Source organism: Ambystoma mexicanum, chromosome 2q (genome assembly GCF_040938575.1).
Source record: "Ambystoma mexicanum isolate Mex_15411 chromosome 2q, UKY_AmexF1_1, whole genome shotgun sequence".
NCBI classification, from domain to species: Eukaryota; Metazoa; Chordata; class Amphibia; order Caudata; family Ambystomatidae; genus Ambystoma; species Ambystoma mexicanum.
Genome location: NC_090924.1, coordinates 117,972,539 through 117,996,286, shown reverse-complemented (window position 1 = coordinate 117,996,286; position 23,748 = coordinate 117,972,539). Strand labels below are relative to the sequence as shown.

Here is a 23,748-nt window from a genome sequence, read left to right as displayed (position 1 = left end):
TCATCTCTGATCGTGGTTCACAGTTCCTTTCTTCTTTCTGGCGTCAGTTGTGTAATCATCTAGGTATCCACAGAGCCTTGAGCTCAGGCTATCACCCGCACACCAACGGTCAAACCGAAAGGACGAACCAAACCCTGGAGCAATACTTACGTTGCTATGCCAATGCCACTCAGTCAAACTGGCTTCAGTACCTGGACTTGGCGGAAGTTTCATACAACAATGCAGCCCATGCTGCCACCGGCATCAGTCCTTTTCTATGCTCAGCTGGATAACATCCCAAGCTGGTTCCTTTCTCACCTGTGGTGTCCAGCTCTGTTCCGTCTGCAGATCACTTGGTCTTCAAGATTCAGAAACAACATGTCCTGGCCCGGAGAACCCTTACGGAGACACGTGAGCGCATGAAGGAGCAGGCTGATAGGGGCCGAACCACGGAACCCGATCTCCAGGTGGGAGATCTGGTTTGGTTGTCTTCCAAGAATCTACCGCTTCGTAATCTACCCACTAAATTGGCACCCAGGTTCTATGGGCCTTTCAAGATTGCCAAGCGTTTGTCCTCAGTGGCTTTTCGATTGGTGCTGCCCCACACTTGGAGGATACACCCTGTCTTCCATGTCTCCCTTCTGAAGCCCTATGTGAAAGATGTCTTTCGACGCTCCGGTCCTCGGCCCTCCTCTGTTCTGGTACGGGGGGTTCCTGAGTTTGAGGTTCGGGAGATCTGTGATTCACGGATTCGTCGGGGTGTGCTCCAATTCTTGATCGATTGGAAGGATTATCCCGCTTGTGATCGCACTTGGGAGCCGCACTACAATGTGCACGCTCCCCGGCTTATTCGTGAATACTTTCTTCGTTTTCCTTGGAAACCTGGGGCCCCGGGCCTTTCTGGGAGGGGGCATAGTGTCACGCCGCCCGTCCTGGGGTCTCCTTACCCGCTACGGCGCTCCCCGTCCTGGAGGCTGTATCCTCGTTTTCGGCTTCGGGGTCCGGGGGCGTCCTGGGTCCCGGGCGCTTCCGGGTCTCCTACGCGCACTACATTGCGCATGCGCGGGCGCCCGCTCTCTGCTCTTCGAGCATGCGCAGTGCGCAGGATGCTCGATTCCGGAGGGTATGCGGCTCAAGCCTCGTTGTGGGGTGCCTGATGCCTGGGAGACGGCACGGCTTGCGTTGCAAGCCTCCCAGGTGCTGGCGGGCTTATTTAAGGAGCCCTGATCCTTTTCTAAACCGCGTCTCAACGCGGTTTGTTCGGATCGTGTCTTTGCTGCCTTGCATTGCATTCCCGTTGCCTGTTGCCTTCCACCTTCCTTGTTCTGCCTGGGGGACCCCTGCCTACCACCTTCCTTGTTCTGCCTGGGGGACCCCTTCTTCCTCCTTCCCCGTCTTCCTCAGTCCTTCCTACTCCAGTGGTTCCGCTCTCCCTCCTTGGTTCTGGTCCCCGCTCTGTCCTTCCTGGTCTCCTTACGCTCTGAGTCCTTCCCACTTGTTCCGTGCTCCTCTCCTTACCAGCCTGCTCTTGTTGCTTCCTTGTCATCGTCCCTGGAGGGACCGTGCTGCTTCCAGTCCCCGGACCTGCCTTCCATCGGAATCCCACTAAGGATCCGGACTATCTGCTCAGAGGCTCCCCCTGCCAGTGCTTGCACTGTCCTGACGCCACTCAATCAGGGGTGAGCCAACCCGTGGCGTTGGGAGCCGGCTCACCTCCAATCCGGTTCTATTTGGGCTGGTGTTGGGCTGGTTCCCCGCGCCATCTATCACGTCTATCCGGATCATCTGACAGCCTGGCCTCATCATCAAGGAACCCAACCGGACGAACAGGTACGCAGCGTTCTCGTGACGCTATTTACAACAGTATGTGACAAGATATATATTGGCAGCACCATCAGAGAAGCTCGCATCAGGATAAGGGAACATATGAACAGCATACATTCGCAAGATCCTAAACTACCGCTGGCCAATCACTGGCAGAAGTACCACCAAATGAACGACAAAAGTGAAATAAGGTTCATCGGACTGAAAATCGTCAGGCTGGGCCCGAGAGGAGGAGACAGAATCCTGAAACTCAGACAAGAAGAAGCGCGACTTATCTGTCACTTTAGATGTGTTAAAAATGGTCTTAACAGAGATCACGACCTCAATGTCTTTCTGTAACCCTTTCAACCTCCAAATCTGCCTCCACTATGATATACTCCAATGGGCATCACACCCTGGCCCGACCGACGAACACTAACAAGTTTCGGACATCGACATAATCTTGGCAAGCCATGACTGACCATCCATAATGACTATTCCAATTACACGTGAAATGAGTTATCCACTCACAACAGAATTTAGCAAATTAACCACTTACACCCTTCCATTCTGATCCCCCTTGAATTGCCATCCTGGGCTCCAACCACACCACCCCAATCCACCGGGCCATGGCCCATCAGATAAACATCAAACTGTGCACACGCCAGTATCGCGAACTCGCATTCGTGCATGCGCAATTGCCTCCTAAGTATACTATATCTTCGCGCACGCGCCTTAGCACCCGCTGGGACACTACACGCTCACGCATGCGCCGCCAGTCCAACCACGGCTGGTAGGCGCATGCGCAAGTATAATAATCATGGCGGCAATCATTCGCCACTGAAGCCACAGGGAGCAACTCATTACAGACACTACTCTGACGAAGGTAAGCAATGCCACCTCGATCTAACCCTCGCTGCAACTCGCCATACCTAAGGAAGGGCTCAGCCCACCTCCTTCGAACTATACAATTCTAAACCATCTACCAATTGTAACAACTGACTATTTCATGAATTATTTTCAGAGCCCAATAGGAGCTAGACTGCCATAAGGACAGCCACCCACAACACAATAAGAACCCCACCTAGGGATCATAGCAAGACATACCTGGTAAGAAGACCACCTATCTCTCCAATCCTCCTTCCGCCCATCCTCCTCCCCACCGCTCTTGCTTAACCTCTCTCTTTTCTCTCTCCCCATTTTTCTTCTATCTACTGTGTTAATAATCCAACTTGTAAATGCAATGTACAATTATGCAATGTTTTTAAATTTCCTACCACCACCACACATCACCCACCACGTTTAATGGTTGTTAATTAAACATGCTGATCACAAAATGTCTTTTACCACATATCACCTTGCACCTTTGAATATTGTTCAGCCTTGAGAAAGACCCTTATGGGTTGAAACACGTGTCGGCTGACCGCACCAAGGCACAAAATGCCATAACAGTGTTCTACACACTAATTATTGTATCAAGAGGAATCTTTCAAAAACCACCAATAAAAGCGAACCTGTATCGCACTAACTACCGTGTTAGAAGGATTATTGATATTGAAAATCAGACAAGATAACCAGGAGTAAACCCACCTCTCATACGCACCAAATTGGGGTCCTGGCTAAACCCCTAACCACTCCTGTGATCTTGCGACACCAGAACAAACCTTCCAACCTATAAATGGTGCTTAGCATGGGCAGGTTCCAATCCTAGAGCCAACCAGACCCTTTATTATAAAAGGTCTAGAAAGAGAACACCTTGAAAGACCTCTCTCTGTAGGGACAAGGAAAACACACCTCAAAACCCTCATGTTGGTTTCAAGACACCTCAAATCTATGCCAAACCAGTGAGGAAACAACTAGAACTCCTGTCATTCAGTCTTTTCCCCTTCCCTACACACCTACTGTCCCAAATTCACACACCTTTACAAGTGGAAAGAGGAAGAGGCTACTAGGAGTAATGCACACTCCTCGTTAGTTTCACCACTACGGTACTGGGATGAGGAAGGTACCTGCAAAGGCTCAGGCATGTCATGTTAATTACTACCATGAGGGTCAGGCAAACTACTCACATCTGTAGGCCTGTTGAGAGGCTACAGGTGCTTAAAATCAGACCCACACTGCAAAGCAGGGAGAACCTACCTGGAGAGAAAGTGGCAGACGTGCAGTGAGGTGCCGATGGCGCAGAACTGGCAGGGAGGACGCCGTGTGTTCTCAGGGGAGGAAGGTGGTGAAGCAACCCGTGCAGGCAGTGAGAGGGCCAAAACCCCAAACTAAAGACAAGCACCAAGTGCCTAGGGGTTATCAGTTGCTTGACCTATAATGGGTGGACCGTGTGGTCCGACAACTGCGCCTAGACCGAGTAGCCCCAAACTGGGAAAGTGCCAAGAAAAGCCTAAAGACAAAGGCTGTGTAATGAAAATGCTGCAGTGAAAGAAAGCATTTGGTTTTGGCGCAAGGCAAAAGGAGTACCAGTGGAAGTAGATGACATTGGTGTAAACTAAGAGACTTGAACTATTTGGAACTGTGTTACTCTTGGGGAAGAGAACACAGAGATACCTTGGAATTGTGGCAAACTTGGGAAAGAGACCACAGAGAGTTTCTGGAGTTGTGTTACACTTGGGGAAGGGAACCTAGAGTCCTGTTTCTTTGTGGAACTATTTGAACTTGGGGAAGGGGAAGCTGACCCAAGCTTGAGCTGCAAGAAGATCAAAACTTTAATTTGAACACTGTTTCTTTTGGTACTGCCATCCCTACACATGGTATGTCTTTAGTTGTGTGGGCAAGCATAGGTTTTGGACACAGGCAGACTTTTAAGTTAAACTTACTGACACAGACGATCCTTAGTTTCTTTAGGAAGGGCAATCCCACCTTAGCATAGGGAAAGCTAGGCCTTAATCCATCTGGACATATAAAATAAAAACCTTTTTGTTTAACCACACTACACATAAACAAACCTAGAATCAATTATGTGTTCACACCTACCAACTCTGAGATGCTGGAAGCACACCTAGAGTGAATCACCAACATAATCCATAAAAACGTCAACACGCAAGTACACACTAAGACACTGCATAGTCCTACAGCTACGGCAACCCGTGACTCTGGATGCCTTATGGACACTACCTAACCAGTGCACACAACCACACTATAGGTAGTCCCTTCTCCCCAATCCATGGTGGCCATTTTTATTGAATTTTTTCTCGAGTTGCGAAGCGGTTTCCACCCCGCTTCACAACTCGAGAGAAAATGCTATTCGTACCCTGGTATGACGTGCCGGGGTACTAATAGCAATAGAACCCTCAGAGGGGGGCATTACCAGTCTTGTAATGCCCCACACCAAGGGTTCTAGTGCTACACTAGGCTGCCACAGCATGCAGTAGGCTCCCTGTACCACTAAGATCTGCATCCCAAATTATGCCTATATCGCACCACATGTCGAACCTAGAAACACTTGTTTACAGGTGCTTTATAAATGCAACATCATATCATATCATGCCTAAGTTCTTGACTTTGCTCGCTTGTATGAGGCCGAAGGAGCAATGAAGGAGATGGTCCAGCAGGTAGATGCTCAACAATGCTTTTGTTTGGCTGCATTCAGCTTGAGCCCATTGGCTCCATCCACCTCATTTGCCACCTTGTCTAGGACCTCTGGCATTGTAACAGTGATCTCTTGGTGGTCACTGACAGGCATATAGATCAGTGGTCGAAGTGTACAAAAAGAAGTAGTGGAAATATGTTCCCTACTGGCCTGCACCGCTTCCCACAAACCCCATTGATGCACCCCCTCCCATGCACAATACAAACCCCAAAACTCATGCGCCTGATGTTTAAGTGAACGTCCAGTGCAGTGCACTGAAAGTGCAAGTTTCAATGTGCTCCTACACCTATATTTTAAAACGAAACCGTTCCGGAACGGTTTCTTTTTAAAATAAAAGTATGGGAGCTGTAAAACCTATTTAAAAGAAGTATAGGAGCACCTCTCCCGACCGCTCCCGCCCACTTCGACCACTGATATAGATATGTTTGTCATTTGTCAAAAGACTCTCTGTGAGGATGTGGTATTAAGTAGGTGGTTGGGGTAGCAGAAAGTCTTGAGGAACACCACATTTGACCATAAAGTGGTAGGATTTGAAAAAAGCACTACAACCACTCCAAAGCTCTTACCTGCCCTCCCCTTGAAATAGGCAAATGAGCTTAGACAAACCACTAGACGGGCAAGGGCCACAGTGTCAGGCACTACAGGCTCATTTGTTAAACACTATGGCTGCCATTCGCCTCACGTCACCTCTCGGTGAAAACCTCAAAGAGGTTTTCAGTCATTTTCTTACACATCTGTCAATGTTCCTGGGTACTGGTGTTTTACCTCGCTATGACCCTCGATAGCTTATACTGTGACGGAATCAATGGCTTTTGGCATCGAAAAGATGCTCATATCGAATATGTTAATACCCTCTGTAAGGGTGTCAAAGAAGGAGGCTGAAACAAAAGTGGCCTGATTTTGGTTGTAGACTTTTATTAATGTATATAAAATGTCCTCACTATCCCTATTTTCTAAGAAGGGGTTCCCTGCCTCAAATCTAATACTAAAGGGGCTGTCAGAATGACCATCACATTAATCTCCACCATCCTGTGTCACAACCTACTTCTATCCCTCACACCACAACTAAAAGATAAACAAACAGAACGTTCCTTCTCCTGCTTCTTGGACAGTGTCCAAAAGAAGGCTCTCTTACAACAGAAATGCCAGGTGTCAATGATTGCCTTCCTCTGGCTAGCAGGTTTCACCCAGACTTTATGCCATTTCACATCCCAGAGAATGGCTCCCTTCTCCTGGTGTAGATCTACACAGTTTCCAATAAAACCAAGGGGAATGACTTCCTCCCCCTGGTGTATCCAGCACCACTCTCAGCCTGGGACCAAGAGAATGCCTCAGCTCTCCTGATATTACATGGTACAGTTCACAACAAGGCCTGGAGAAATGGCTCCCTTACCGTGGCATCTTCATCACAACTCCTAGTTTGGTACCTGGAGAAAGACTCCCTTCTCCTGGTATTGCTTGTCACGGTTCTTTCTCACTGCTTTCAGCGTGCAGTAGGCTTTGCCACTCTGGTTTGGACTTAGTAAAGCCCCAAATCTTGTGGGGCCCAAGCCCTTTTTCTGGTTGCCAGTGGTTCTTTCTTTCCCACTGTGACAAGGAAGATTTCCTCTTATGTTCTCCGTATCTGCTTTCAGGTCCCAGACCCTTCTCTGGTGGTCAGTGGTTTTCTCTTTCCCACTGTAATGAGGAAGAACATCTTCAGAATAGAAGTACATTGTCATCCAGGGCTTGTGTCTAATAACTATATATTCATGGATCTTTCAATACAATCCATCATGTGCTGCCCGAACATTTCCAGGGAAAGAAATTACGTTTTTTAGACTTCCTTTACATAGTGGGATTTAGGCATACATTAGGATTGTGACCTCATACTGGAGGCCTGTACCGCCAGACTCTCTGAGTTTTATGAAAGGCCATAAACAGAGGATGCATCGACCAAACTGGTTATTGCTTTTGATAACCTTCTTGCTCACTGATGGCTTTGAAGAAGCATTATCAAATAGGGCCAGAATAGACTATTGAGAGCGTCACTGAATATCAATATCTCTGTCTAAGTGTCCGAGTCGAATATGTCAGTGTGTATTTGCACATTTCTTTCCAACGAGGGCATGTTAATGCACATAATCTCTATGCCCCTGCCCATTATAGCTGCAAAAGAGCTGCATTATTTCTTTGGGATTATATAGGGTGGGGCATGTAAAGTTCACTTCAGGTGAGGTGGCCTTTTCTAGTTTGACGGGCAAAACTTTAATGGAGGGAAACGCTCGAACCATTCCTTCTAATACTCCTTGTACCTCTCATTGTCCTCTCTACCAGAATCTTACAAACCAAGTTATTGGAAGGCTCCTGCTGAATCACTGTCAAATGGTGGATGGATTAACTAGTGTCTGGTGTGAGAAACCAAAGGGTGTCTCACTTGCTAGTTCCCGGGGATCTCTCTCTCTCAGGTGGCCAGGGCACGGCCATCGCCTTTGGATCCAGACCGCGGGGGTGGACCAGTGCGGGAGGATCAGAAGGGTGAGGGATCTTCGGGGAGTGGGGGTGATGCAACCGATGATGAGATGCGGTATTCCCCCCCTTTCCCATGCCCATACCCCGTCCTATTTCATAGGATTCTCCAACGTTCCAACTCTCCCCCTTTCTACACAAACACTGGGCCGAGGAAGAGGAGAACTGTGAGTAACGAGACTAGCCCTTGCGTAGCTCATTGGACATGTCCCGTTAATAAGGTCAGGCAAAGTCAGGCACTTGACAGCTCCCCCCACATGGATACAAGACGGAATATTGAGACACACTCTGAGCTCTGTGAGACACGAGAAGGAGCAGATCTTCTGGGGTCAAGGCGAACCCACTGGAGTAGGATGACCGATCGAGGGACCAGAGCGAGGGGTAGGGAAACCCTAAAGATCCATGCAGGAGGTTGTTGCCTCTGGGAAACCATGAAGGATACACAGAGGCAGTGAAATTGCAGACAAGAAGAAGCCTGCGTTGTGTTTCAAGGATGCCACCAAGCCTCCCGGGTGAACGGCATAGTTGGGGAGGTGAGGCCAAGCCTGTGGTGTCCACCTTGACTCGTGAATCAAAGCTGCATGGAAAAGAAAGGTATGCACAAAACCGGTGAGTTAGCGAAAGACATGAAAGGCCGGTTTGGGTCAAGTAAAGATTGAAGCCACTACAGTGTATCTCACAATTGAAGGTTGCGCGTGTGCTGATGACACACAAAAGAAGGCAAGCCAGTAGTTAACTTTAAACTTACTGATAACTGTGAAGCCAGTGATACAGAGTAGCGGAGTGGTCCGACGAAAGGAAATAACCCACTCGAAAGTCTCCACTAAATGTTTGATGTCTTGTTATAAAGCGACAAAGTGAACAAACTCTGAATTGCACAATGGTCAAGAATAATCCTGACGAAAGGGAAAGTTAAAAGGTGAATGCTTTAAGAGAAGGATTTCTTTGAACTTTTCTGATTGTGTTATGGAACTACTGAGACCAAGAGACACTTGGGCAAATAAGTAAAAGTCGAAGTGGTCCTGCGGAGGTCTAAGAAAAAAACCTTGCACACTCGAAAGTCTTCGACATCAGTGAAAGGGCCAAGCCCGACCGAGGGAGACCTGGAATGTGAAATAACTTAGGGGAAGGGATCACCTAACAAATGTGAATGACGCTTGGGAAAGGGAACCTCTGCAAATGCTGTCATTGTGAGGTGCCAGCCCGGCTGAAGCAGATCTATGTTGAATCAGGTACTTTTTGTTGAGAGGTCCGAGCCCGGCTGAGGGAGAGCTACGTGAACTGTTGATGCATTGAGACGTCCGAGAGGAAATAAGTGACTTTAACGCAGAAGGCCAAGCGGGCCTCGACCCACATTTTGAAGTGGCTTTTTAAAAATAATCTGAGCCATCCTGTCTACGGGGGCCGCCTTACTCCGTGCTGTCCACCGTGGGGAGGAAAGCTGACTCTGCCACCTTGATCCTTTATGTCATATCACTGACTTTCCTTTTCATACACATTCCCCTTTACACAATTTTTGTATAAGAGATTGGGCAGGCATTTGTTTTGTTTAGTATAGGTCATTTTGACTCGACATAGACAGACTAGGACTGAGTTTTCTTTCATATTTGATGGTAGAGACTACTCCCATCGTAGCTATAGGGCAAAGTAGGAGTTTTCCAAACCCCAAGAATTTAATATAGGTTTTGAAACTTGTAGCTCTTGTGTCAGTGTCATACTTGTGATACCATGCCTCCCTTACACTGGCTAACCTTCTTCTTCGAGGTAAAATAACAAATGGAGAAATTCACAATCCTTTCCTGAGTCCACACTTACACCCTTAATGAACCAGGGTCTAAAGGTAGCTTCAAGGATGAGCACCCAAACTAAGCAAAAGAATGAGGCACAGAAAAAATCTCTGGAATTAGTAATTAGATTAACAAAGAAGAGTCATTAACAACTGAGAAGGACATAGAAATAAAACTGGACAAGAGAGCAAAGAAGAATCAAGGCTTTCTTCAGGAAAGTTTAAAACAAGGCAAAGACAAGGTCTAGAAAGAAGTTTGCGGGCACTGATTATCCGAATTCTCGCTAGTTGTTGAACCACCACTCACCTTGTCATCAGGATGTCTATGAAACATCGCTGAGATCGTTGTCTGCAGAGCCCACACGAACACCCACCATAGAGGAACAAATAAGCCACAGACTTCATATGCTTGTGACAGAACAATACGACTAAACTATATTTGCAAAATTGGCTAAACGTTACTTTCTACAGACTCTCTTATTGGCTCACCTTTTCAAGCCTTTAGCTGACTGTGGCACACATAAGCTATGACACGATATAGGGAAGGTTGTCCAGGCCATGTCAGTGGATAGCACAGTGCCTCATATAATTGCCCAAGTCCAACCCAAATAGGACTGCCGCTGGAAGTGAGCAGGAAAGAAGACATTTAGGGGGATTTCTTAAAGAAAAAATGGAGGCAGTGGTTGCTTCTCAGGGCTTGCTGTGAACAGGGCCTTGTACTGTTATATACAGCTCACGTTCATGGCAACCAAATTGGTTGCAGCACCCACTGAAGGTGCTAATTTAAACTCTATCAGTCATGCTTTTTAGGGGGCCCTAGCACCTAGCATCCCTGCTTACAGCACTGATTATAAATCACAAAGATGCCAGTACATCACCTTCACACACAAGGAAAGTTAGGTGATGAGGAGTACCTGTATATACAAAATCCCTAGCCAGGACTACTTTTCTTAAAGCACCCACTCACTTACATTATGTCATCTTCAGACACCACTACCATAGTTCAGTGCTTCAGCAATCACTGAACATGGTCATCAGGGTCACAATGTCATGTAAATGGCAAAGGTACAAACTATATATTGTATGTAACATAACATGATGCAAATTAACTCCACATGGGAGATCTAGATACTGATCAAGAAAACATGGAGGATTTTAAAGGAGATCCAGGAAATTCTTTTGAAAACCTAATGCAACAAGCTGCAGAATGGCTAAATAAGCAGATGAATCTGTAGCGTATCGCCTGCAGTGGAGTCATATTTCTTCCAGTAATTAATACTGTCCTTTGCTATAATGTCAAGCTATGAGGGGGCTTCAGGTCTTAACCAGGAGCTGGATTAGTACCAAACACTAGATAATATCTCACATTCTTCTTTTCACTCATGCATAGTTAAAAAAACATATTCACTCCTATCCAACTAAAACACATCCTTGTAGAATCACATGCAATTACAGAAATTCCCCCAATGCCAGTGATACACTGTAAAACCCTCACTGCTGCATGCTTCAGTGTTTCAGCAACCCTCATGCAGTGAGTGACCCTGAAGTGGGTGGGCTTGTACTCCTGTGATCTGTACCTGTAGTTTATCACTCGGTCCGCATATGGCGATCCAGCTAGCTCATTCACGACACGGTAGAAAGCCAGTAGAGACTTGTTCATCATGGGCAATTCTCGAGACCGCAGCCCCACAGCATCGTCCGTGAGGTTCTCAGCACCGGGCAGGTCCACTATCTTCAGCCATGAGTGGGTAGGATATGGCTCAGTTCGGAGGCGCTATAAGGTAGAGATAGTCAGAGCAGCAAAGCAGTGTTTAGAGCGGGGAGGTGAAGCTCGAAGGTGTGGGAGGTGGTCGGTGTTCAGAGCAGCATAGAGTATGAGTGAGTCGCTTCTTTCAGCATCAAAAGTATAGCATTTGCATTGATTAGGGGACTCTATTGGGTCTCAGGCTACACGTATCGTAAGCCCACTTAGTGGGCTTAGTTTGCAGAAGCGAAGACACACAGCCAGCACAGGGGCAACACAGCAAAAGATGGGGGGACACTTAGCTTATGCACTAAGATAATGACCATGTGGTAGGACCAGTGATACAGGCTAGAGAAGGGACAACACATTGTCCATGCAGTATGCAGCGGAACCCGACAAGGAAAGGAATGCCATGTACCCATGCTGTGAAACACGTCAAAAGATCATTGGTGACACACTGTCCATGCACTGAAAGCAGACCAAGAGCAGGCAAGACATATCAATGGAAAGTAATTGGATTCATCGCCACATATGTCGATTAGAATAGGGACGAAATCGAATGGGAGATCTTACAGCCAAGAATGGGAAGTAGGAACAACATCATATGAAAGGGTAAGATAAATATAAAACAGTGTCAGGGGTTCTTAGAAAAAAGGATCAAAGGGGCAGTATCTGCACTACAAATGAGGAAGTGCTGTATCCAGTTTCTACTGAGAGAAAATTAAGGAGTCAACAGGAAAAGAACTTATAAGTGTCGAAACAACTTGGCTTCCAGATAAAGACAGCAATGCTTTCAATTGGATACCATGTTTTAATGTGATCTGTGTTTTTAAGATTTACATTAATTGTAGACATGCATTTTGCATATGTTACGAGTGTGCAATTTGTAGCGGTGTAAGTGAAACAATTAATCTTTAATTAAATGAAAGTCAAAATATAAGTGTTTTGAATAAGCAATTGATTGAAGGCACTTACCACTTGCAGATAGAAATTGATGACCGTGCTGGATTGGCCAGCCGTTGGCGCATAGTTTGTCATGCCTGTACGGCGTGCCCAACCGTTACGAAACACTGCCATGGCATCAGATGCTGAGGATATAGTAACCTGAGACAGACCCTAATAATAATAATACAGATGATAGATCTTACACTCCATATTCCTCAGTTACTCTGTTGTTTAGAAATGAGCCTACATGGGGCATATATATTTTTTTTATATACTTTATTTTTGCATTTTAACATCCATAAGAACAGATAAAGAGTCTGATTCTCTCCCGGCACCCACCCACAGCAACAGAGAATTCCAACAAAATGCAGAGAACACAGCTACATTATATGCATTAACACTGTCATTACATTGTTCATCATTATCAGTCCGCACTTGTAATCAGGTATTGGATATATGTACCCCAGACCTCTGGGGGGCGAGCATGTAGGGGCAAGGTCCGGATAAAGGCTCTCTCAGTGTCATAACAATAAGCAACATCCTGGAGCCACCCATGAGTGCTGGGTGGGCGTCACCTCCCCCAGGTCATGGCCACCCTCCTGCGCGCCATCACAAGCAATAATCTGGCCAAACGTCTCACTGCGGGCTGCAAGTCACTTGTGCATCCCAGCAAGGCCACCATAGGATCTGGGTCTATCGGCTCCCCCACAATCAGCAATATTTTTGCTAACACCTCCGCCCAGAACCCAGCGACCCGCAGGCACTCCCATGCCAAATGGAGAAAGCCTGCCAGAGCAAAGGCGCACCTGACACAATCTGGCGGGTGGCTGGAAAATGTCTGTGGAATCTAGCCAGGGAGTGGCAAGTCTGGTGCAGAAAATTAAAGTGTATTAACTTATATTTGGAGTTGAGGGATACTTTCTGTGTTTTTTTCAGTCTATACTGCCAGTCTTTGTCTCCAATAGGGCCCTCCAGGGGCTGGTGATCTCCTGGCTGAATCTGAATATGGTTACCTGGCTATCCTCTGATCTCGGGCCCAGGTCCCCTCACTGCCAGTTTCACACCTGCACTGCCCCCTGGCAACCCTTGCACTCGGGGACTGTTTCTTTATCCCTACAGCCCCCACTAGCACTTGACACCTGATGTCTGCACTTACCCGTGCGCTTGCCACCAGCTGGCCGCACTCTTATTTATTATTTATTGTCCCTATTTATTTTACTGTTATCCTATGTACTCCACTGCCCCCTCCCTGTTTCCCCCGCACTTTTCCCCTTCCCACTTCCCCTGCACTTGCGAAATCTTAATGACACCTGGCCTAGTAGAATTGCTGTCTCTGTCTTCCCTATGTATCCCCTCCCTTGCCTCGTCGTGCCTTGAAACACTTGTGTATAGGCTCGTTATAAATGCCATATCATATCATATCCTCCCACCTGCTCCGCAAGGATTCTCTCTCCCACGGCGCGTCCGAGACCAACCCGCTCTAGATCCATGAGACCAAGCAGCCCTCTCCCTGTGATTGAATCACCCCTGCAATGTCGGTCACAAATGAGGCTGTGCCGGAAACATGGGAAAAAGATCTTTAAGCCTATGTTGCAACCGAAAATAAAGAAAGACATCTAGTGCCGAGCTACACCCTCGCTCCCTCGCCTGCTGAACCTTAAGGAACGACCCTTCCATGAAGAAATCGCCAAGGGTCTCAATTTCTAGTTTGCTTGCCCATTGCAAATAAGCCCTTTCACTAGTTATAGCCAGGAGGGGAATGTGTCGTGCTGGTAGGAGGGGCAAGTATAGAGTGGGAACGCCCACCTTCTCCGCCATCTTTTTCCAGACCGCACAAGTAATGTAAATGACTTTTAGCGTATTGGGCGACGCCTTGGGTTCCTCGATGACGACCGCATGCAGCAGGGCAGGAGCCGCCAGTGCCCTCTCCACTTGTACCTGCGGTCTCACAAAGTGTGTGGCGTACGAATATCCTAAGAACTGTGCCTGCGCAGCCCTGTCGTATGGTTCCCGGTTGGGTAGAGCCAAGCCCCCTCTTGTCAGTGGCTGTATTAATGCTGTGTACGCTACCCTTGCTGGCTTCCCGGCCCACAACAAATCAAGAATAAGCCCTTGCAGTCTCCGAAAAAAGGCGCTTGATAGCAGTAGGGGAACATTAATGAACAGATAGAGGAATTTGGGGAGAACGATCATTTTGACAAGAGAGATACGCCCTATTAGCGCGGAAGGAGTTTCCATCTTGCCACCACTTCCTGAAGAGTCCCAATGGCCCTTCCAAAGTTTTCGTGAAATAGTTCCTCTCGATTGCAAGATACCAATACCCCAAGATATTGTACGCGAGTGGTCTCCCACCCGAGGCCGAACTCATCTTTAAGTACCCTTGTTTCCTCCATGAGGGGGTGCACCACGGACTTGCTGTGGTTGATTCTCAGGCCTGAGAAAGCCCCAAACCTCAGCACTTCCCTCATCACTGGGGAAAAGTTATCCTCTGGATTATCAATGTAGAGGGCCACATCGTCCGCGTACAGTGCGGGCCGAGTCGCAGTCCTCTCTGGATGTGCCAGTCCCTCAGGATCACTGCCAGTGGTTCCATTATAAGGGCGAATAGAAGCAGAGAGAGAGGGCAACCCTGCTGGGTCCCCCGCCCCACCACAAAACCGGACGATCTCTCCCGCCCCACCACAATTCTCGCCGAGGGGTTGGTGTAAAGGAGAGAAGCCAGTATGATAAATTGGGGGGCGAGTCCCAGCTTCTGGAGTACCACGAATAGGAAGGGCCATTCGATGGAGTCAAAAAGACTGCGATCACCTGGGATGAGGGATCAAGCGCCTCAATCACCCCAAAGAGATGGCGAAGACCGAAAGTGGTGTTCCTCCCGGGGATAAACCCTGCCTGATCGGCTAACACCAGGCCAGGCATCAGAGGAAACAGCCTCTTTGCAAGGATCTTGGCAAAAATCTTATTGTCGACGTTTATTAAAGAAATTGTTTGGTACGAAGCACAGTCTTCAGGTGTACACAAACCTATAGTTGTATGTGCCTCCAATGCCGTTATTTTCAGGTTATTGTTGGAGCCCCACACAGAGCTCACAGAAAGAGCGCCATCTCGGTCAGGCTTTCTAGCGTCACCTCCCTGTTATCTTCACTTTGTTTCCTGACCCCTGCTAGAATCGTAAAATAACCCATGAGTACAGTTGTGACATGGTCTTCTCCTTTCTAGCTGACTTTTCTAAGGTCTTTGGTATCACCTCTAGCAAGCTAGGGCTCTTTCTCTTTTGTGGAGTGAATGTGCTACCCAGTAGCTGAGTAGGTGTCCTCAGCAGGCTCTGTGGTGTCCTTTCTTCTGATTCCCTGGCTGTTCCTCCTTCTCCTAGGAGCACTGCTCCTAGTGTGACAACCCCTGTTCTCTCTGGAGTATTTTCATAGAACTCTTCATCATCTAATTTACCTAATGAGATATGGGATTAGTTGAGATATCCCCAGTTGGCTGCGGCTCGCTGAATTGGTTAAAACTCAATTATTTTGCATATTTCTCTGATATGGTTTGTATCTATCTATTAGGGCTTACAGGAGTGGATTGCATTCCTTCCCCACACTTTCCCTAGTGGGCTTATTGCTTGGCCTGACAGGGACCAATAATTTAAACTCCAAATATCGGGATCAGACAGAAGTGTGCACCACGATGTGCAGCTCTGCATCCTGTTACTGACCACTTTGATGGTCTATGGGCTCCCAGGATAGCAACCCTGTTTAGCTAAATCACTGTAATAATGCAGGTAGGCCTTAGGACGACTTTGATGGAGCATGTGGGAGCCTCCCCCACGCTGCAATTCTCCCAGCAGCTGTTGGCAATGCAGCCCCTCTGCGTTAGCTCTTCTTCAGGCAAGAAATAGTGACCAGAATTTCCCTCAATGCTGGGTAGGGTGAATGGGAACCAAATGCTAGGTAATTCATAATGGGAATTACTCGCTCTCTACCGGTTTTCCCCATATGGTGATAATCCATGTAAGAACCCCTCTGCCTGTAATTCCATTCTGGTAGAGAATGTGGAGAGGAGAGAGACTCTGAGAGATCCTTGTTTTGCTACCTCTGGGTAGCTCTTCACAGTGGACTGCTTCCTAGCTGCCTCCAAAATGTCAAGGTACTCAGATTTCCAAAAGACAAAACCCCTGAGTACAAGCTGCCAAGAAAATAGACTAATGAGATGGGTTAAGAATAAGGCACCCCTGTTGAGGTGAGAAATCCTCTTTCAGTGGCACCATTTTCAGAGACTGACACAAAAACGTGAATACCCCCGACAACTATGCTATGTTGGGTCATCAAGGAGCCACCAGAACAAGGTGGCAGCACTCAAGTGCCTCATCTTGTGCAAGACGCTGCCCAAAAGTAGGATTGGGGGGGGGGTGCAAAAAAGCACCTGGCCATCTCATAGAGGAACTGTTGACCACAAGATCCAGGAATCGGAAGCATAATGACCAGTAGGGACAGGCTGGATGATTGCTGCTGTGAACAGCATTGGACAAGCTAACCACCACATACCAGACCTCTGCCTTCAAATTGACTGGGAAGCCCGAAAAGGGTGCCATACTTTTCTGGACTGATTCGGGTAACTAATCTGAAGCCCTGTTCAGCATTCATAGCTTTTCCAAGGTCAGAGTCATTGCCAAATCTGCATTTGGCCTGCACCTGAATGGAAATGGACTGTATGGTTGCATGGGCACCTTCCCGCTCCATCGCTGGAAATTTTGCTGCAATCCTGAGAGCTCTTCTTGGACTTTGCCAACCTGCCTCTGCCATTTCTCACCACAAGGAAGGGCCTGTTGAAACCCATAGTCTGACCACACTTCTCCAGAGGGCCTACTGACCATATCCAGGATCACATTAATGTGTGCTCCCATATGCTTCTCCTAGTATGCCTGTGATACTGCAACCAAAATGAAGCTGACCTCACTTTGTCAGCTCGATTTGGGTTCCAGCAGCACCCTGTCCAGTGGTGTCTACAGGGGTCTGGCCTAACAGGCGATGAGAGCCCAAAACCACAGCCTATGAGCCTTCAGTAACTTCATTTATGGTGAGCTCTGTTGTCCCCACCAATTCCCTCTTCTGTGTTCCGCTGGATTTTCAAGTCAGAGTCTGAGGGTTTTGTTAAGCTCCCCTGGCCCCATTGACTTGCTTTGGGCATTAAGCCATTATCTTAAAAGTAGCTACCTTACTGGGCTATCAGCGGTGCAACCTGGTTCAAAAGTTTACTCTGCAATCATATAGGGACTGGGGACAGGTAATCTATCCCCTCCATAGCAAGAGGGCTAACTGGAACCTTCTGACAGTGACTTTTTCAAAGACCTGCTTGATAAGATCCCGCCTAATCTGATCCGACCCTACCGCTATCAAAACACCTAAGGCATAGGAGAATAACTCCCTTCTCCTGTGGGACGCTTCTGGTGCAATTTCAGTTATCACTTTTTTCAAGTCGTAAAGTTCACACAGAGGACTTTTCACCTCTTTCCTATCTCTCCTGCAGGGATCTCCTACAAATTCATGAACTTGTTTTTGTCTTCTCACTTGGGGTTCCTTTATTCTTTCCTTGTTATACACTCTTATGAAACCCTCTTTTCAATGTCCAATCTTTATCCTGCTTCTTAGTATAAAGAACAGGGTTCCAACTGCAAGTCTCATTCTTCTTAGACTTAGTCAACCCTTGTTTGTCATTATTGGCTTCTATTAATTTTGTGCCTCACTGAGATGAGTATGAGTTAGCCGGTGATGATTCTTACTCTTCTCAACAACTTGTGCCTCACTGGGAAAAGTATGAGTTACCCAGTGATAACTCTCACTCTTCCTAACAACTTGTGCCTCACTAGGACAAGTATGAGTTACCTAGTGATGATTCTCACTCTTCTCAACAACCTCTGCCACACTGGGACGAGTATGAGTTGCCCAGTGATGATTCTCACTCTTCTCAACAACTTCTGCCACATTGAGACGGGTATCAGTATTCAAATCATTATATTCGTTACTCTCCCCGGGTCTTCCGCTCTCTCTGTTACCTTCTTTGTTAAGGGATCGCGTCACTGGGTCTGCTGCCTTGCTGTAACTTGCTTTACTTTGTGTCAGGAAGGCGTCTTCGCTCGTAACTTGTTCCGCTTTCAGCACGCTCCGCAGGGCCTTTCTGTAAGTGACCTTGGCGTTGATGTAACGCTCACCTGATTCCCACGGAGGCGCAGGTCTGGCTTCAAGTGCTGATGCTTCTTCAATGGTGAAGCGCAGGACTCTGAAGATGGACAGGAAGGGCCCTCTACTCTGGCATCTCCGGCTCGCAGGAATATTCCCCTGTGCGTGAAAAGGGAGTATTACCTACTGACTGAGTTATGCTCAAGCCTCCCACTCTCTTCCAACCCTCCACGATACCCTTGCACGATTCCCCGTGAAGTCTCACCTTAGGGTCAGGAAGGATGAGCTCTCCATCCTGCTTCTGATGCAGGGGCGCTTTGAAACCCAGTTACTTCACTGGATTGAGGATTGTTGGGAGTTCAGGTAAGCTTGACTATTCAGGTAAGGCTCTGTAAAAGTTCTGTTGCAAGTTCAAAAGTCCAAGCTTAATAATAATGTTCATTGTCTTTTTGCAGCAAGCGCTAATGCTTATGTCTTTTTTCCCCTTAGGGGCCGGGGTTCGGAATGCCGGAGATATGGCGCCGACCCGAAGTGAAACGTGCAGTTCCAGTTCCAGTAAATGGCAGGTTAGTTCTGGATGAGCGCTCGGGAACTGTCTTTGCATACGCTCATTCAATGTCTTTGTCTTTTTTCCCCATAGGGGCCGGGGTCCGGAAAATGCCTGGAAGCGGCAAGACCCGAAATGAAATGGGAATGACCCAACAGGTAAGTCTTATTGCCTTCCTTCTCTCACCTCTTATTCTTGTCTTTTTCTCTAGGCTCTGGGAAGTGGCTGTGTATCCGGATGATCGCTGCTGAAGATGGAGGAACCCAGGAAAGGTGAGTGAAATGCAGCGCTGCAGCGATCGTAAGGAAATGCTTTTAAAAATGATGTCTTCCCTTTCAGGATCGTCGGTGATGTCTCCGTGGTGCAGATTAGCTGGTAGGTCTCTTGTCTCCCTTTGCAGGTGACCCAGGATGCTGACAGGCGTGGCTGAAGTCCAGATGCAGGAGCTGACACGGTGAGCGTCCAGCTGCAAGGAGCAGAACAACGCGAAGCGTGAGTTGCTGATCGGGTGTGGTTTAAATAGCTTTGGAAGAAGTCCCAAGTGTGTATCCTTCCTCCGATCAGGTATGTATCCTTCCCCGACCACACCCGGGTGGAAAGTAGTCCCACAGGTAAAGTAGTTCCATTCAGGCCTCAAGAGGGCCTGGATGTGGCAGCATGGTCTGCATCAGGTAAGTGCACATTAAAACACTTGAACACATGTCTAGCTTTATGAGCCTGGCGCCTAAGGCGCCAGGACAGAGGTCCAACATGAGCCTGGCGCCTAAGGCGCCAGGACTGCGTCCAAAGGGCCCCAGCTTGGGCCCGCTGGCACTCCCCTGGGGGAAATGATGCCTGCCTCTGGGGTTGCTGGGTCGGACCTGGCTCCTTGGAGGTAGGCATCATGACAGTACCCCCCCCCTCAAGGCCCCTCCCAAGGTTCTTCCCTCCGGGGGTTTGGGCTTGTTCGGAAATCTCCGGTGAAACCTTTGTACTAATCGAGGTGCGTGGACATGGTTACTAGGCTCCCACGATCTCTCCTGAGGTCCATATCCCTTCCAGTCAACAAGATAGAAGAGTTTCGACTTTACCACCTTGGAGTCTAAAATGTCTTTAACTTCGAATTCTAATTCCCCTTCAATTTGAACTGGATCTGGAGGCTTGGACAATCGGGTTCCTGGTTGTACTGGCTTCAAAAGTGATGCATGAAAAACTGGATGAATACGCATGTTGGACGGTAGATCCAGTTTAAAGGCCACTGGGTTGATTATAGCTTTGATGGGATAAGGTCCTATGAATCTGGGATTGAAGGTTCGCGGGCCCTTGAGGGGTAAATGTTTAGTTGCTAGCCAAACCTGGTCTCCTACGTGGTAAGGAGGAGTTTTACTTCGGTGCAAATCAGCGTTTTCTTTATACTTTTTCTTGGCTTGCTGTAAATGAGTTGCAGCTTCTTTGAAGGCTCGAGTTATTGTGGAATGCAGATGATTTACTGCGGGCATTTCCAGAGTCAGAGGTGGATCTAGGTCAGAGGTCCGAGGATGGTGACCATACAAAGTATAAAAGGGGGTTTGTCCGGTTCCAGAATGCACTGAATTGTTGTATGCATATTCTGCGATCCAAAGGATGTCTTTCCAATTTAACTTGGATTGGTGTTACATGCACCGAAGATATTGCTCGAGAGTCTGATTGGTTCTCTCGGTTTGTCCGTCGGTCTGGGGGTGGTGGCTGGTGGATAACCGCACATCTATTTGAGCTAGTTGGCAACACTTCTTCCAAAAATGTGAGATAAATTGACTTCCACGATCCGAGACTAATATGGAAGGGAAACCATGTATGCAAACTATATTCTCCAGGAATTCCTTGGCCAAGGTGGAAGCTGAAGGCAAACCCTTTAAAGGGATAAAGTGGGCCATTTTGGAGAATAGGTCCACAATTACAAGGATTGTGTTGTAACCAGCACAAGGAGGCAGATCTGTTATAAAGTCCATTGACAGGGTGTGCCATGGTGCCGGTGGAATATCCAAGGGTTGAAGTAGGCCGGCTGGCCTTTTCTTTTGAGCGCAAATTCCACAAGACAGTACAAAAGACTTTATGTCTTTTCTCCAAGAAGGCCACCAGAAGTGGCGTTTGATTTTTTCCTCCGTTTTAGCGATACCAGGGTGTCCTTCCATTAAAGATTCATGATGATGGGCAATAACAAGTTCTTGCAATTCTTTACTTGGCAGAAACAACCGCTCCTGGAAGTAGGGTAAGTCATCCTTAACGGTGTAATGAGGACCCTTTTGACTCCATTCCAGTAAGGTTGAAGAGTCTAGAAGTTGTTTTACTTGCGTTTGGATATCCTCAATAGTTTGCAATGAAGTTAAGCCTAAGATTCTTTGCTCAGGTATGATGGGCACAGGTTCTAAGCTCGAATTAGGTTCTTCCATGCCAATCCGGGATAAGGCGTCCGCTTTTCCATTCTTGCAGCCAGGGCGATAGGTAATTACAAAATCAAATTCCGCAAAGAATAGAGCCCATCGGAGTTGTCGTGAAGATTGAGCTTTGGCCGTCTTTAAATACTGTAAGTTTCTGTGGTCCGTAATTACGGTGATGGTGTGTCTTGCCCCGAGAAGGTAGTGACGCCAAGCCTTGAAAGCAGATTTGATGGCCAGTAACTCTTTATCGATAATTGCGTAGTTGATTTCAGGAGGAGAACATTTTCTGGACCAAAAGGCCACTGGGTGTAGTTGGTTAGTTTTTTGGGTCTCTTTGCGACAGGACAGCTCCCATGGCCGAACTGGATGCATCAGTTGCAACTATGTACGGGAGATCTGGGTGCGGGTGCTTCAAAACAGGTGCAGAGGTGAATTTGGTTTTCAGGTCCTGGAAGGCTTGTCCGGCCTCAAGAGACCATTCGAAGCGTTTGTTTTTCTTTAGGAGAGAGGTGATGGGTTGGACTGTTCGGGAAAATTGGCAAAGCCGAGCATGCTCTGAACTCCCTTCACCGAGCTTGGAGATGGCCATTTGAGGATGGCGTCCACCTTTCGCGAGTCCATTCGGACTCCTTGAGGTGTCAGGATGAATCCGAGAAACTCAACTTCTGTGGTATGAAAAACGCATTTTTCGAGTTTTGCAAATAGTCTGTGCTGGCGCAGTTTCTCAAGAACTGCCCTAACATGTTTTCTGTGATCAGATTCTGAAGAAGAGTGCACCAGGATGTCGTCAATGTAAACAATGACACAGACATCGATAAGTTCTCGAAGAACATCATTCATAAAGTACTGAAAGGCGGCTGGTGCATTGCACAAACCGAAGGGCATCACCTGATATTCGAAGAGCCCAAATTTGGTGCGGAATGCAGTCTTCCATTCGTCGCCTTCTTTTATGCGCACCAGGTGATAAGCTCCTCGGAGATCTAACTTGGTGTACACACAAGCGTTTTTCACCTGGTCGATAAGCTCAGGGACCAAGGGCAGAGGATAACGATTCTTAATCGTTATTTGATTTAGGGCGCGATAGTCTATACACGTTCTAAGGTCGCCTTCTTTTTTCGCCCGAAGAACACAGCTGAAGAGACAGGAGACTTGGATGGGCGAATAAAACCATTGGCTAAGTACTGATCTAAATACTGACGCAAATGCAGGTTCTCAGGTTCCGTAAGAGCATAAATCCTACTACAAGGTAGTTGAGCATTGGGTACCAGATCGATTTGGCAATCATAAGACCGATGGGGAGGTAACGTGTTAGCCTGTTCTTTCTGAAAAACGTCTAGGAATTCTTGGTATTCTGACGGTAGCTGTACAGGGGTGGAAGTTGCTGAGGCTAGACCCATAGCTGGATTTCTTGGATAACAAGTTGGTTCACAATCAGGAAAACTTATCTTCTTTGCTCGCCAGTCAATTCTGGGATTATGTGTTTCTAACCAAGGAATTCCAAGAATTACTTGAAATTGTGGGGCCTTGATCACATCAAACACGATTGCTTCCCGATGTCCATCCTGACCCACCAGTGTCACTTCAACAGTGGAATGCGTTACAGGCCCTGAGACTATTTCGGTTCCATCTACTGTAGTAATGACATCTTGGGTTACTTTCGGGCGGAGAGGAAGCTTAATCCTGGAAGCCAATTCACGGTCTATGTAATTTCCAATAGCTCCACTGTCGATGTATGCTTTTATAGCATGCAACTGCTGAGGCTGTTTTGGGTCCACGAGCACCATTGGCATGACAAAATGCGAGGTCAAAGAGTTAGTTTTCAAGCTCGGCAAGCGGACCCCTACGCTTGCCGGGCTAGATCGTTTCCCGAATCAGGTGTCACTAATTCGTTATCAGTAGCTCCAACCACCTTCTTAAGTGGTTTACCTGGACAATTTCGAAGAAAGTGACCGGAAGTCCCACAATACAGACAAAGTTGCATTTGCCGCCTTCTCTCTCGTTCTTTCTGCGTTAATGGTCTTTTAACACCACCGATTTGCACAGGTTCAGATACATCGGTACTCTTGGAGTTAGCTTGGGTTTTGATCGGTGCTCGGTTTTCATACTTGAACCGATCTGCTTTTCTGTTTTGAAGTCTGTGATCAAGTTGAACCACCAAGTCAATGTAGTCTGCGCAGACCTGGGGTGGGTTTACTATCTGAGCTAGAACATCCTTAAGCTCTCCGCACAGGCCTCGATGAAACAATGTGATCCTTTTGCTTTCTGGCCATCC

The 23,748-nt window shown here is 47.4% G+C and overlaps 1 protein-coding gene across 1 annotated transcript in view; it reads right to left on the bottom strand.

Moving 5' to 3' along the window:
• Positions 1–23,748, bottom strand: part of CCDC78 (coiled-coil domain containing 78) — a 455,951-nt gene that overhangs the window by 312,813 nt on the left and 119,390 nt on the right. The window contains exons 4-5 of the mRNA XM_069647004.1: positions 12,394–12,534; positions 11,252–11,448 (exon numbers count right to left, since the gene is read on the bottom strand). Coding sequence (XP_069503105.1) covers positions 11,252–11,448; positions 12,394–12,534 — 338 coding nt within the window. The remainder of the gene's footprint in view (positions 1–11,251; positions 11,449–12,393; positions 12,535–23,748) is intronic.